Source organism: Nicotiana sylvestris, chromosome 2 (assembly GCF_000393655.2).
Source record: "Nicotiana sylvestris chromosome 2, ASM39365v2, whole genome shotgun sequence".
NCBI lineage: Eukaryota > Viridiplantae > Streptophyta > Magnoliopsida > Solanales > Solanaceae > Nicotiana > Nicotiana sylvestris.
The window spans coordinates 127,905,318-127,920,682 of NC_091058.1; the positions used below are offsets into that span (position 1 = coordinate 127,905,318).

The 15,365-nt window shown below is 38.6% G+C and overlaps 1 protein-coding gene across 1 annotated transcript; it reads right to left on the reverse strand.

Annotated features, from left to right (window-relative positions):
• Positions 1–10,668: 10,668 nt before the first annotated feature.
• On the reverse strand, positions 10,669–11,508 carry LOC138885559 (uncharacterized). Its single transcript, XM_070166519.1, has one exon. It carries the CDS (start codon positions 11,506–11,508, stop codon positions 10,669–10,671), a length of 840 nt encoding a protein of 279 aa, XP_070022620.1.
• Positions 11,509–15,365: the final 3,857 nt, after the last annotated feature.

Consider the following 15,365-nt stretch of genomic DNA (forward strand, 5'->3'; position numbering starts at 1 on the left):
ACAGGAAAGGGAAAATATCAAACTCCAAACCCTAGTTAGGGTTTTAAACTCAAAATCGGCCAACTGGTGTGAAGAATCTAGTTTTTCTTTATGTATATGGACGGTATATTGTCCAAATCTCCAAGATTGAGTTGATTCTCGTCCGATATAGAGGTGGTATTTGTCAAAATTGGACAAATACCTAAGTAATGCCATAACGTGTGACCAGTACCAAAGGGATCCAAATATGGTAAGCAAATAATAGTCGAATCCCATTATTAACGGGATTAAGAGAGGGAGTTAAGGTAAGGCGGCTAGGGTTCTTCAGAAGAGAGAAAGAGAGGTTGAGAGCGTTTAGGGGCAGCAGGTTAAGGGGAATGGGTTAGGGTTTCAGGGATTTGGGTAATAAAATAAGGGGGAAGGCTGTGGGTCATTGATCATTTGAGATCAATGGCTAGAATAAGAGGAGAAGTGGGGAGTGCCATGGAACAGGTCCTGACCAGGTCATTTTAAAGAGGGTTTTTTGGTTTGGGCTAAATTGAATTGGGCCAAGGGTTTTAGGGTATCTTGACTGCTTATTTTGGTCCTGAATTAGCCTTGTATTGGGCTATAAATTCAATACAGAAAAATTATTTTAAAAATAATTAATAGATAATAAAATATTACTTGTGCAATAAAATGATTGAAAAATAATAACTTAACACTATAAAAATATAAAAATGCTACTTGGCACAAATAATGTGAGAAATGTTGTTACGCCCCATGTTTTCGTACATGAAAGTATGCCATAAGTGAATTGATGAAAGCTCGAGAATGAGATGTTACATCCCGTATTTTCAGAAGTTAAGGTTTCATCGTAAACGTAATCAACGTAAGTTCGGGAATGAAATTATTATGAGATTATAAGTATTATGCTATTTCAAATAAGTGATGAGTAACTTCGTGAAGGTAAGAGGGAAAGCAAGTCAAGGAAAATAAATTTTCGTCCAAGTTTGACATACTGGGATAAAATATGGCCCGAGCTAAAATACTCAGTATTTATGGATTAGTGTCATACAAGGTACCACATGACCATGATAGTAAGGTGTATAAGGTATGTAAAAAGTGAATAGTATTTTAAGTAAGTGGAAATAATTCTTAATTATGTGGGTAATTATTTAATTATTGGGTAGTGGGACATTACCTAGTTATAATAATTAGTAGTGGATTAATTGGAGTCTTTGGATAAAGATTAAAACAAAAGAGACGTAGCAGCCCCTTGAACACATTAAGTGACTCATAATATTAACTTGAAAGGTGGCAAAAATTTAGAAGGTTATGTGACATTAGTCATCAAAATGGGGCCAACTCAATTTGACAAGCAATAACCTCACTTCCATCATTAAATGGAAATGTGAAGTACATATGTTTGGGAGGCAGCAAGTCTTTAATAAAAATTCAACAAAATTTGCTTACCATCTTGGCAATGTAGTTGCTTCAATATTCAATTCAAAACGTGAGATTTTGCGGTTCTAAGGAAATACGGTGTAATCTTTCACAAGAATATCATATGGATTTTTTTCTACTCCGATCTTGCCGTCACGTGTTGTATCGCAATTAACATGTGTTAGAGGGAGTGTCATGAGAATTGACTCATGTATGTTAAGGCTATCCCTTCTTTATTTTTGGCATGATCTATACGACATGAACGAAACGAGCAAATGCACAAATTCCATAAATGACTCTATTCATAGAAATACTAGAGATGCTTATGTTCTTGATTCCCCATGTGTCATATTATTCTATCATCTATTCATGGGTCTCAAAAATACGTAAGTTGGTAAAGTTTATTTCATGGTATTAATCAAAGGCATAATGGTCTTATGACGTACCGAGAGATTTTATTAACGTATTTCATATGTATTTCATGCATTTATACATGCACATTGACTCAAGACGAGATGGCGTTATATATATATATATATATATATATATATATATATATATATATATATATATATATATATATATATATTATGTATATGGGATATGGGAAAGGTTATGGCATTATATACACACCACCACCTGATCAGCTGGTATACGTTGATGATTTTACCCACAGTGGCCGAGATGATATGATGGGATGCCCTCAGAGGCCTGATGATGTTATGAAACATGTACCTATGCACGACATGACATTCATACGCATATGCATGACACCATAATTATTTTATGATTTACAGAGTTATCTAGACTTACAAGTTGTGTCATTTACTTTATATTTCTTCCATGTCTTTTATGTACTTATTTATGTGCTTTACATACTCGGTACATTATTCGCACTAATGTCCCTTTTGCCTGGGGACACTGCGTTCATGCCCGCAAGTCCCGATAGAAAGGTCAAGAGCCCTCCAAGTAGGCTATCAGCTCAGCGGAAGATGTTGGTGCGCTCCATTTGCTTCGAAGTTGCCCGTTTGGTCAGTATAATTTAGATGTGTATTGTTTGGTATGACGGGGATCTGTCCCGACCTTTATGACAATTATGTATCCTTAGAGGCTTGTAGACAGATGTCATGTACGTAAGAGATTGTATGGCCTTGCCGGCCTATGTTCAGTATACGAGTGGTTATTTTGGTCTTAAAGGCCCATATGTCTTATGTATAAGTTGGTATCACATATTGTATTCTACTTATTTCACGGTAGCCTCTCCAGCTCAGTTATCTATGATAGGATGATACGAAAAGATACGTTATGTTGGTGCTCGCTTGAGTAGGGTACCGGGTGACCGTCACGACCCATTGGTTTGGGTCGTGACAAATGTGTTTATGCATAGCATATAGGCTATTATTACAAAATTGTGTAAATAGCTTAATAATGCAAATACAATTGTATAAAATAAGATAAAAAATATTATGAAACCAATGTGCGGATACAAATAATAAGCTTAGATGATTAAGTCATCACAAAATAATTTGAAAGGGTAATTAATAGATATTTGAACAATTTAAAATGCAAAAAAATCAATTTTAATGCTTTAAAATTATGAAAAATTATAGAAAATGCTTGCATAAATCTTGCAAATTAAATAATGGATGAAAAAGACATTTTGAAAGTCTATATACTATTTGAGAAATATGAGGTCAAAATTGGGTATCAACAACTGCCCCTCTTTACCCGGTAATGATGAAAGAGTTGTTGGGTAAAGAAAAATGATGACCAATTTTGGCCGAATTGAGTGAGGAATAATGTGATTTAGCTTGATCACGAGGGTCCAAATCAGGGTCTCCATCTTTCCTTATTTATTAACTAAGTTCGGGAAAATAAAAAAAATGGAGGCCGAACCCTGGTTCCATATCAATCCACATAGGGATACTTATCGAGCTAAAGTGCTCGGGTCCCCTGATCACATGAATGCGCTGATATCAATCACAATAGAGTGCACAAGTATAACTGTGGGAAATGAATAGAAATAACACAACATAGAGGGAGGCAAGAACTGCTAAAGTGCAATGAACAACTAAACATCACGAGGGTCATCTTGCCCATATCGTCATAAAGTCTAAACGGAATTACAACATGTATGGAGAATAATCCTGCAACCTCACAGCCCATCATCGCATAAGAGAGAGAGAGAGACATAACATAGGCCAGGGGCACCAATAATATCCATTCAGTCCGGTAACATAACCGTGATAACAATCTCATAAGAGCACTCAAACTTGATCTGATATAAAATACACATTCCCAATAGGCTATCAAATAACCCCCAAACCAAATCCTAATCATTCCCAGACAAGTAAATATCCTTCCAAAAGTCCATGGAAACCTATCGATAATGTATGCCATTAGTTATCCCATTGTCAACATTTCTTTACACTCCGTAAATAATAACTAGTGCGCATATGCGGAGATCCAGCCCCAAAACCTCATGAGTACCAGAATTTCCATACCCGATCTCAACTATGCTACTCAAATGGCTGACACATCACTCATACCTCATCATCTTACGAAAACACCCATATAGATTTTTCGGCCACGTAACAAAACCTGAACCTCATAAGCCTCAAAACCACTAATCACCATGCCACTAGCCATGCACCCGCAAACCAAAACTCAAGGTGCCTTCCTAGAATGCATGCTCTTCACATATGATATCCAATAATGCCAGCATTCTATTAATTTCTGATATCCATCCGGGAGAAGACTGTAATGTACAACATATTACTTATACCCATAGCAGATAGCCAACCCAACCATGGCCGAAACTATCTAGAACTTTTCGAGATCTGCCCACATGCAACTAAGCCATCAGGGCCGCATTTTCCCAACTCAACTGACTCACACAAACCGTTCAATCCAGGAGTACTGCCACACATGTCGGTAGAGAATTTCCATTCCAAAAAGGACTAATTACCTCCATTGCTAAGCTGACCCAACACTATAGAGCTGACCTATTTCTTTGGATACTCCTCGTCTTTCCTCCAGGGTAACATTCTTCGAGTCGATACATCACGACCCCACCAAAGCTCAATACAGAAATTCCTGGTACGAACCACGTGGCCTAGAAGCTCATAATACATCGTATTTCCTCTGAAGCACTCCATAATTTCCCCAATCGAGATACCCACCATGAATAGACCTTCTGTGAATCTGAGGTTGTTTCTCTAACCTCCTTAATACTGAATGTAGATTCATTAATGATACTGAAATGTCGTAAGCCCCAACATCATCCCGTGCAAATCTCGGATCTTAATCATATGCAATTTCGAGGAACCTTTCAATATTGTATGCATTCATCCTAGGCCAAAGCTGATACAACACCTTACTCTACAAACTGCTCGTCGATAGTGAACTCCCCAATTGGCGCAAAGCCATAGGACACAACATCCGATGATCCACAAACTCATGACAGTCGAACTCGCTTCCTCTAGTGCCTTGAATGATAATATGTACCTTCCAGTGAGTAGGAATTCCATACGAACCACATAGTCTCTAATACCACCAGCTATCCTCAATCAACATCCACCTCGTGACCCCACCACGATCGCGACGACTAGTTAACCAATTAAACCTCCCCAAGCTTGTACTTATCAACTAAATGTCAGAACCCGCTGCACATCCATGTGAACAACTGAGTAGTCTCCCAATACCTCCGCATCCTCAGTCTGGACGACACATTGAGGCAATCATTTAGCATCCCTGGCTCCATCGTAGCCCATCTACAGCATCATGAACCACTGGCGCATAGCTGATACCGAGGGCGTAATACCATACACGAGGGAATGCAAAGGAACGTAAGGTATATACTTCAAGCTGAATCAATGTCGAATGATTAAGAATGAAATAAGTGGAATTTCTTAATACTTCCCATATCATCTTGAAGATAAGTACAAATGTCTCCGTACCGATCCACAAGACTCTACTAAACCTGTTTATGACTCATAGCTCCTATGAACCTAGAGATCTGATACCAACTTGTCACGACCCAAAATCTTTCTAAAGGAGTCGTGATGGCACCTAGTCTCTAAAACTAGGTAAGCCTAACACATACCGAAATAATGACAGGTTCTACTAACAGCTATTAAACATGAACCAGAAGTTTCTAAATAAACCAATAGTCTCAACATGATACAATATCCCAAAATCGGTAGTACAAGTCATAAACCTTTCTAGGAGTTATTATACATAATGAATACATCACTATTCCGAAATAAAAGGAAACAATGGAAATAAATACAATAGAAGGTGACTTCGGAGCCTATGAATGCCCAACATGTGCCTTGAAGTCTCCAGCCACACCAAGCATAAGTCTCAAAACCAACTCGATCCGAAGTACCTGGTTCTGTACAAAAATGTGATGAAGCGTAGCATGAGTACAAATACCTAGTAAGTATCAAGCCTAACCTCAATAGAGTAGTGACGAGGCCAGGTCAAGACACCTACCGAACATATAAACCTGTGCAGGATATGACATAAAGCTAACAAGGAAGAAATATCAATGCAATGCCAATAGTAGACAGAAATTAGATTACAAACAGTAGTAACAATAAGGGGAAACGAATGGCAACGAGAAATAACCAAGTAATTAAGCAAAAACATAGTCGGGTACGGATGAAGTACAAATGTGTCCAAGTAGGGAAAACGATGTCAACTCAACCAATCATATCATTTTTAATACACAAATTTCAACAATCCCTCTTCTCAAAATCTCATATAAAAAATCACAATCTGCAAACCTTTAACACACGTGGCACCTTGTGCCCACATTTTCCATCTCATTTCGCCCAAAAAACCCACGTACTACTCAATACATAATATCCATGTCAAATGCTAATTAGGATGTTCAAGAGATTTATTTTTATATCATAAAGTAAAATTACAGTTTCTGAACCAAGAAGAAATTCAATGAGGAAAAAATGAGTTTATTTTAGAAATTATTTGGGTGAAGAAAATAACATTTTCAAATAATATAACATCACATAAGCTACTGAATTTAGTATAGAATTTATTAAGTTAAAAAATAATAATAATTCCTTTTTAAGAAAAATAAAAAGCATAAGTTGAGAAATCAATTAAAGTAAAATATGACAAATATTAGAAATGGTAAGTTCCGAGATAAACAACGAGTTTTTAACTTAAAAGTCACATAAGGTAAGCATGTTATTAATTCTTTTATTTAAAACTGTTACGTTATCACAATTCAACAGAGTATGAGATAATGACTCAGCGTAGTAAATTCATCTTAAAAATGAATTCACCAAAATAATAGTATCAGGAAGAGAACTCAGGAAATGATGACAAGGTAATAAATCAGTGACAATAACTCAATCCTAAAAAAAAAGTGAAAATCCAGAAATACAAATTCTTAGAGTCTCGTATGAAAGAATCAAAGCCAATACAATACAACGGGGAATACAAAACACAAAATATGTTGCGACCCGCAACCCGATGCCACCATATAATATCAATATCATAATTCACTCTTATTCCACCATATCGATTCACCCTTATTTCACCTGTTGCGGCGTGCAACCCGATCCTACCGTACAATATCAATATCATAACAATAAATAAGATATATTGCGGTGTGCAACCCGATCCCACCATATAATATTAATATCATAATTCACCCTTATTTTACCATAACAGTCCACCCTTATTTCACTTGTTGCGGCGTGCAACCCGATCCTACCGTACAATAACAATATCACAATATAAATATCCTCCCTTATTTCACCTGTTGCGGTGTGCAACCCGATCCCCCGTGCAATAATTTAAATCAACGACAACAATTCAATAACTCAATTTACAAGAGTATCTACAATCAAGGGGACGAGTACACGACAATAAAGGAACCATGTAAAAATCAAAGGAAAACAACAATTTTTACGAAAATGACAAGACATGTAAGGCACGTGATAACTAAGCATGCAATCACAACACTTTGGACATGTAGCAGATATACACAGAGTCATAGAAGAACTCAACAATTAAGAGGTAACAAGAAAATAAGGAAGGCAATAACTTCAACTAAGACTTATAAGGGCCAAATAACGAGTAAGAGGTACAATAAGTGTTAACAACGTCAAATAGGGCATGTAAGAGTAGCCTAACAACGAGATACCTCATGTTATGACAATTTAATCAAAGGCATGTGAAGAGACTAGATAATCTAAACCGGTCAATACCACATATAGACAGTGTACCCATTCGTCACCTTGCGCACATGGCTTTCACATAACAAGATAGCACAATTAACTCAATTCCTATGGAGTAGTTTCCCCTACACAAAGTTAGACAAGATATTTACCTCAATTTGGCCAACTCAATACTCAATTTATCTTTTCCTTTACTAATTCAACACCACTCGTCTCAATCTAGCCAAAGATGACTTAAATACATCAAACAATGCAAGAGAAAACAATTTCAATTAACAAAGCTATGATCCTTATACAATTTACAAAAGAAGTCAACAAAAGTCAACCCCTAGGCCCGTACCTTGGAACCCGATAAAATTTACAAAACCCGAACACCCATTTTGATACGAGTTCAACCATATCAAAATTATCAAATTCCGATACCAATTCGTCATTCAAATCATCATTTTACCTTTTGAAAGATTTTACAATTTTCCTTTAGATTCTCATGAATTTGATGTTAAATCGAATGTATAATCATAAAATACAATTGAAAATTGATTAGAGGTACTTACCCAATGATTTATAATGAAAATCCTTCCACAAAATCGCCTTCCATCGAGGCTAGGGTTCAAAATATATCAAAATGAAGCTAATATTCGGAATGCTCCACTATATGTAGGTTGCAGATGTCGCAATCGCGAACCCCGCAAAAGCGAGCATTTTATCGCAAAAGCGAAACATGAGGTTTTTTTCTAAGGTCGCATTTGTAACCAAATACTTCACAAATGCTAACAGAACAACAACAACAACAACATCCCAGTGTAATCCCACAAGTGGGTCTGGGGAGGGTAATATGTACGCAGACTTTATCCCTACCCCGAGGGGCAGAGATGCTATTTCCAGGAGACCCTTGGCTCAAGAGAGCAACAAGAGACAATATATTAGTACTATCAATAGACTCATAATAAATAACATAAAATACATAGCATAAAATAAAAAAATAACAACAATATAAGAAATATAGGAAATACGAAAAGGATGGAGAAAAGGATGTAAGGTATACTAATATCCAACAGATACAACCTTGCATCAGTAGCTGATCAGTAGCATCCTAAGACTAACTCCTAAATGGCTAGTCTCACTCTAGTGCGCTATAGTAATATTCACAAACTACCCTCTAACCTACAACCTTAATGCTCGACCTCCACAATTCCATGTCAAGGGTCATGTCCTCAGAAATCCTAAGTCGTGCCATGTCCTGCCTGATCACCTCTCCCCAATACTTCTTAGGTCTCCTTCTACCTCTTCTTGTGCCCACCATAGCCAGTCGCTCATACCTCCTCACTGGTGCATCAGTGCTCCTCCTCTGAATGTGCCCGAACCATCTGAGTCTTGCTTCCCGCATCTTGTCCTCCATGGGGGCCACACCCACCTTCTCTTGAATATCATCATTCCTAATCTTTTCCATCCTTGTATGCCCGCACATCCACCTCAACATCCTCATCTCTGCTACTTTCATCTTCTGGATGTGTGAATTTTTAACCGGCCAACACTCGGCCCCATACAACATAGCAGGCCTAACCACTGCTCTATAAAACTTACCTTTTAGTAACGGTGGCACTTTCTTGTCACACAAAACTCCCATTGCTAACCTCCACTTCATCCACCCCACCCCTATACGATGTGTGACATCCTCGTCGATCTCCCCGGTCTCCTAAATAACTGACCCAAGGTACTTGAAACTACCCCTCTTAGGGATAACTTGAGAGTCGAGCCTCACTTCCACTCCTGCTTCCGTCGGCTCGGCCCTAAATTTGCACTCGAGGTATTCTGTCTTCGTTCTGCTCAACCTGAAACCTTTAGACTCAAGGGCATATCTCCAAACCTCTAGCCTCTCGTTGACTCCGCGTCGTGTCTCGTCAATTAGGACTATGTCATCAGCAAATATCATGCACCATGGCACCTCCCCTTGAATATGATGCGTTATGACATCCATCACTAGGGCAAATAGGAAAGGGCTAAACATAGACCCATGGTTCAACCCTGTAACAACCGGAAAATGGTCGAAGTCGCCTCTTACTGTCCTAACCCGAGTCTTAGCTCCATCATAAATGTCTTTAATCACCCTAATGTAGTCAATCGAGACCCCTTTAACCTCTAGGCATATCCATAGGACCTCCCTAGGAACCCTGTCGTACGGTTTCTCTAGATCGATAAACACCATGTGGAGATCCTTCTTCTTATCCCTGTATTGTTCCATCATCCTCCTAATAAGGTGGATAGCTTCTGTGGTAGATCGCCCCGAAATGAACCCGAACTGGTTATATGAAATAGACACCGTCCTTCGCACTCTCATTTCTACCACTCTCTCCCAGACTTTCATGGTATGACTCAGTAATTTGATACCCCTATAGTTGTTACAGCTCTGAACATCGCCTTTGTTCTTATATAGCGGAACCATTGTACTCCACCTCCACTCTTCAGGCATCTTATTAGTCTTGAATATAACATTAAACAACCCAGTAAGCCATTCCAAGCCTGCTCTACCCACACACCTCCAAAGTTCAACCGGAATTTCGTCTGGCCCGGTAGCTCTGCCCCTCCCCATCTTACGCATTGCCTCCATGACCTCATCGACCTCAATGTCCCTACAATAACTTAATTCATGGGGGTTGTTGGCATTCCTCAATTCACCTAGAACAATATCCCGATCCCCTTCTTCATTTAAAAGTTTATGAAAGTAGGTCTGCTATCTCCTCTTAATATGGTCATCCCCCATCAAAACTTTGCCGTCATCATCTTTTATGCACCTCACTTGGCCCAGATCCCGAGCCGTCCTCTCTCTCACCTTATCGAGTCGGAATAACTTCTTCTCCCCTCATTTGTTCCCTAGTTCCTTATACAGACGAGTAAAAGTTGTCGTCTTAGCCTCCATTACTACCATATTCTTCTCCTTCCTAGCTACCTTATATCTCTCACTGTTCGCTCTTTTCTCCTCCTCTCCAGAGCTCCCTACGAACCGCAGGTACGCCGCCTTCTTCGCTTCCACTTTATCTTGGACACCTGCATTTCACCACCAGTCTCCTTTGTGGCTACCAGTGCGGCCCGAAGATATCCCTAACACCTCTCTCGCCACCTTTCTTATACAATCAGCCGTCGTCGACCACATAGTGTTTGCGTCCCCACTACTTCTCCAAGCTCCCATTGTCGATAACCTTCCTTCCAACTCCTGAGCTTTATCCTTATTCAAGGTGCCCCACCTAATCCTCGGACAGCCTCGTACTGACCTCTTCTTCCTCCTTATCCTAATACCAATGTCCATCAACAAAAGCCTATGTTGCGTTGGTAGGGTCTCACCTGAGATAACTTTGCAATCCTCGCACAACCTTCTGTCGCATCTCCTGAGGAGGAGATAGTCAATCTGAGTCTTCGCCACCGAACTTTTGTAAGTAACCAAATGCTCATCCCGCTTAGGAAAACTTGAGTTCGCAATCCCTAGATCGAATGCCTTGGTAAAGTCCAACAGGGAAGTGCCTCCTCCGTTCCACTCCCCGACACCAAAGCCGCTATGCACCTCAGTATAACCAACTGCAGACGACCCAATATGACCATTGAAATCTCTTCCTATGAATAACCTCTCCGAAGGCAGAATACTACGAACGATATCATCCAACCCCTCCCTAAAATGCCTTTTAATCTCCTCATCCAAGCCTACTTGCGGCGTGTACGCGCTAACGATATTTAAAGTACACTCACCCACCATCAGTTTAATAGTCATTAGTCTATCATTCACCCGCCTGACCTCTACCACCAACTCTCTAAGATGGTTATCTACCAGGATACCCACTCCATTCTTACCCTTCAGGACTCCAGAGTACCATAACTTATACCCATCTATGTTTTTCGCCATTGATCCAACCACCTAGTCTCCTCGACACACGCTATATTAACTTCCTCTTCTGAAGTATCTTCGCCAACTCTATAGACTTACTCGTTAGCGAACCTATGTTCCATGACCCAATTCTCAACCTATAGGCTCCCTTGCCCCCTCTACCTCCCCAACCTCCCGTCCCACACCCTGACCCCGGCCCCACACCCTGCCCCACCCGAGGACATGCCCTTAATCTATCATCCTAGATTGCAGCCACTACACCTATGACAAATCTCAAGAAGACTTATTAGTGCACGAACAACGAATCAAACTAGAAGGAAACAAGTGACTACAAGTACACTAGTTGAATGATTGAACTATTGTGAACCAAAGTAACATCAATTTAGCTAACACCAAAAGGGAAACAGTAGAACGGGAGGTACCAACTCCCGAGAACCAAACCTGTGTTGATTTGTTGTACTTGATGTAGTTGTACACTCACGCACTGCTTCCCACCGCCCGTTACGGACGCTCATCCTGGTTGCTTTCCTTTGCTAGTGCTCGTGTGCCCAACTTGTCTCCACAACTTCGAGAATTTCCCTGAAAACACAGAAAATACCACGATTCGAAAACCAAAAAGGGTTGTCACCGCTATCACTGGTGTAGCCCTGATAGTAGTAGGGGAAATGTAGGGAAAAAGTAGGGAACTACACAAATATCTAATGAAATATATTGCCAGAACACTTGATAACAGAAAAACTTCGCAAATGCTAGGGTGTTCTTCACAAAAGCGAACTCTTCCCCAGCAACCTAGGTTTGCAAATGCGAGGCTGGTTTGCAAATGAGGTAGTCGCATTTGTGACCAAAACATCGCAAATGCGATCAAACTAGAACCAACACACAAAAATTTAACAAAAAACTCTGAAGCTAATTCAAAACTCACCCGAGCCCCCGAGGCTCCAAAATAAACACACACACACAAGTCTAAAAATATAACACGAACTTGATCACGTGATCAAAACATCGAAATAAACTCTAGAATCACGAATCGTATGCCAAAACACATAAAAACACAATGAACTTCAAGAACTTCTAGAATCGCAACCAAGCATCCGAACCATATCAAATCAACTCCAAATGGCGCCAAATTTTGCAGACAAGTTCCAAATGACAAAATAGACCCATTCCAAGTTCCGAAACTAAAATTCGAACCCAATAACCTTAAAGTAAAACTATGGTCAAACCTAGGAAAATTTTAAACCTTTAAATTGCTAGCTTTCGCCAAATGATGTTGAAACCTTTTAGAAATATCCAAATGAAATTTCGTGCATACGCCCAGGTCCAAAATTACTATCTGGATGTACCAGAACCATCTAAACCTCAATTCGAGGTCAAATATTCTAAAATCAACCTTGGTCAATTCTTCGAACTCAAGCTTCTCAAATGAGAGTCACTCCTAAAAGTCCTTTCTGTACTCTTCAAAAACCCGAACCGATGATGCACGCATGTTATAATACACTGTATGAAGCTACTCATGACCTCAAACTTCAAAACTGAATGTAATTACTCAAAACGATCAGTCGGATCGTTACAATTTGACTTGTTTTGCCGAAAGTTCGCAATTTGAAAGTTTGGAAATTTTCTAGGTTTTGTAGGTTGAATTTATGGTTAATGGATTTAAATTTTAGTTTTGTGACTTGTAATAGGTCCGTTTTGCTATTTGAAACTTGTATGCAAAATTTGGTGCAAATTGGAGTTGGTTTGATATGATTTAGATGCTTAGTTGTGATTCTAGTTGTCCTTAAGTTTTCCTTTAATGTTTTATTCGTTTTGATGTTTGATTTGTAGTTTTAGATGTTATTTTAATATTTTGATCGCGCGACAAGTTCGTATGATATTATTACACTTGTGTGCGTGTTTGGTTTGGAGCCTGAGGGGCTCGAGTGAGTTTCAGACATATTTCAGATGAGTTTAGATAGTGTAAGGACTACTGGTGTAGAGTTAGCTTATGGTTTTTGATGCAGTCTTGCCTTTGCGAGGTCAGGCTCGCAAATTTGAGAACAAATTTCGCATTTGTGAGCAAGACCTGAGAATGGGTTTGCTTTTGCAAACTGTCATAGGTCGCTTTTGTGAAGATAGTGATTGCATTTGCGATCACGGGTGACTTGAGTCAGCTTTGCATTTGTGAAGGGGGGACTATTCGCATTTGCAACATCTAGGCTTCTGATGTACAGTTCACATTTGCGACATGTGCTTTGAATTTGCGGCGTTCGCAATTGCCAACATGACATCGCAATTACGACATCTACTGCAATATTCCATAATTTTAAAACAAGGACATATTGTTCATTTAGTAAATTAATAAAAAAACACAAAGGTAAGTGAGATGAATAAAAGGGCCGAAGCCCACCAGATGAAAATCTGGCAAAAATAAAAGAAGAAAAAGGGGTTAAGGGGAAAGGGTATGCAACAGACAACAGAGAAAAGGGATTTGAGTGAAATCAAGAGATTCTTTGCAATCTCATAGAATCAGTAAAGGAATCTATGCTCCTCGAAAGAAAATGGACCAATAATTAACAAGTCTTAAGGAAAGAAATGGGGGACTTGCGAAACAAAGAGAACATCACGCTTCAGAAGAATTGTGATTAGCCAAGGTGAAATTCTTTTACAGCTTTGTACATATTCATTGGCTTATGTAATTTCATTGAATATTAAACTTAAATATATTAAAAAGAAGCAACATTTATGGGCAGTGAGATTATTTTGTTTGAGCAAGCATTATAAGATGGAATTTTTGAAGGAATAAATTAGATGAATAGACTGAAATTGATAATCGTAGACTAGTTGAATTATTCATGTTTCAAAAAAATTTATTTATAGCATGGGTAAATATAATTCAACAAAGTGAGAGTAAAACATGAACCCCGATATTGGGTATTCTAAATTAGCTATGAATTAGTTTAAACATAGAATTAACATGAGATCAATATTGATGTGATTATAGATTGATTGAAGAAAGTCGTACAGATCGCTCGAGGTGACGAGTTTGGTATTTTGACATGAGTACTGTGAGTAGTAACCCTTCCGCAGTTTGTGTTTTTATTTATATATGATTTTGAAAATAAGTGTGTTACCGATGCTTTTAAATTGCATGTGGGACAAGTCCTTTACTAGATATGATACAGAATTAGTTATTTGAGATGATTATTATTGTTTTAAATATTCACATTGTTACTAGATATTTTTACCGTTACCAAAATAAAATTACATGATTTGATAAGAAATGATATGCCCTTTATTATTTTGAAATGCTTTCATATGAGTATTGACTGTTTACAAGAAAGAATATTAATGTGAGCAGAATTTGAAGGATCCCGTAGCTAATGGTGGGTTCGTTAGAACTGGTGCACCTTGTATTTACAGATTACCGATTACAGCTATAGTCCTCGCTAGTGGGAAGGTAGAACTAGTATACAGTTATAATTTTCTCTCGAGTAGGGACCTACAGTTATATTTGACTTCTTTTACGAAGGGGTCCACACAGTGATACATATTACATGATCCTTTCTTGGAAACATCTCAAACATTGAGATTTGCTATGAGACAGTGTTTACCGAGTTTATTATCGATTTGTTAAATTGATTTTTGTTACAAGAAATACATCAAAAGTCTAATTATATTTACCTTTTTAGAAAGGATATTCTTTTGATATTTTATGTTGTTATACTAGCATATTTTTGACTTGTCTCCAATAAAACGATTGTGGTTAAGTGTTATTATAACTCACTAATCTAGTGACTCACTCCCTGCTATTTTTTTCCAGAGACAACAGTTGACGCAGGCGAGGATTTCATTAATTAGAGCGCACATGTTGATATTTCTTGGTGAGCCTCGCA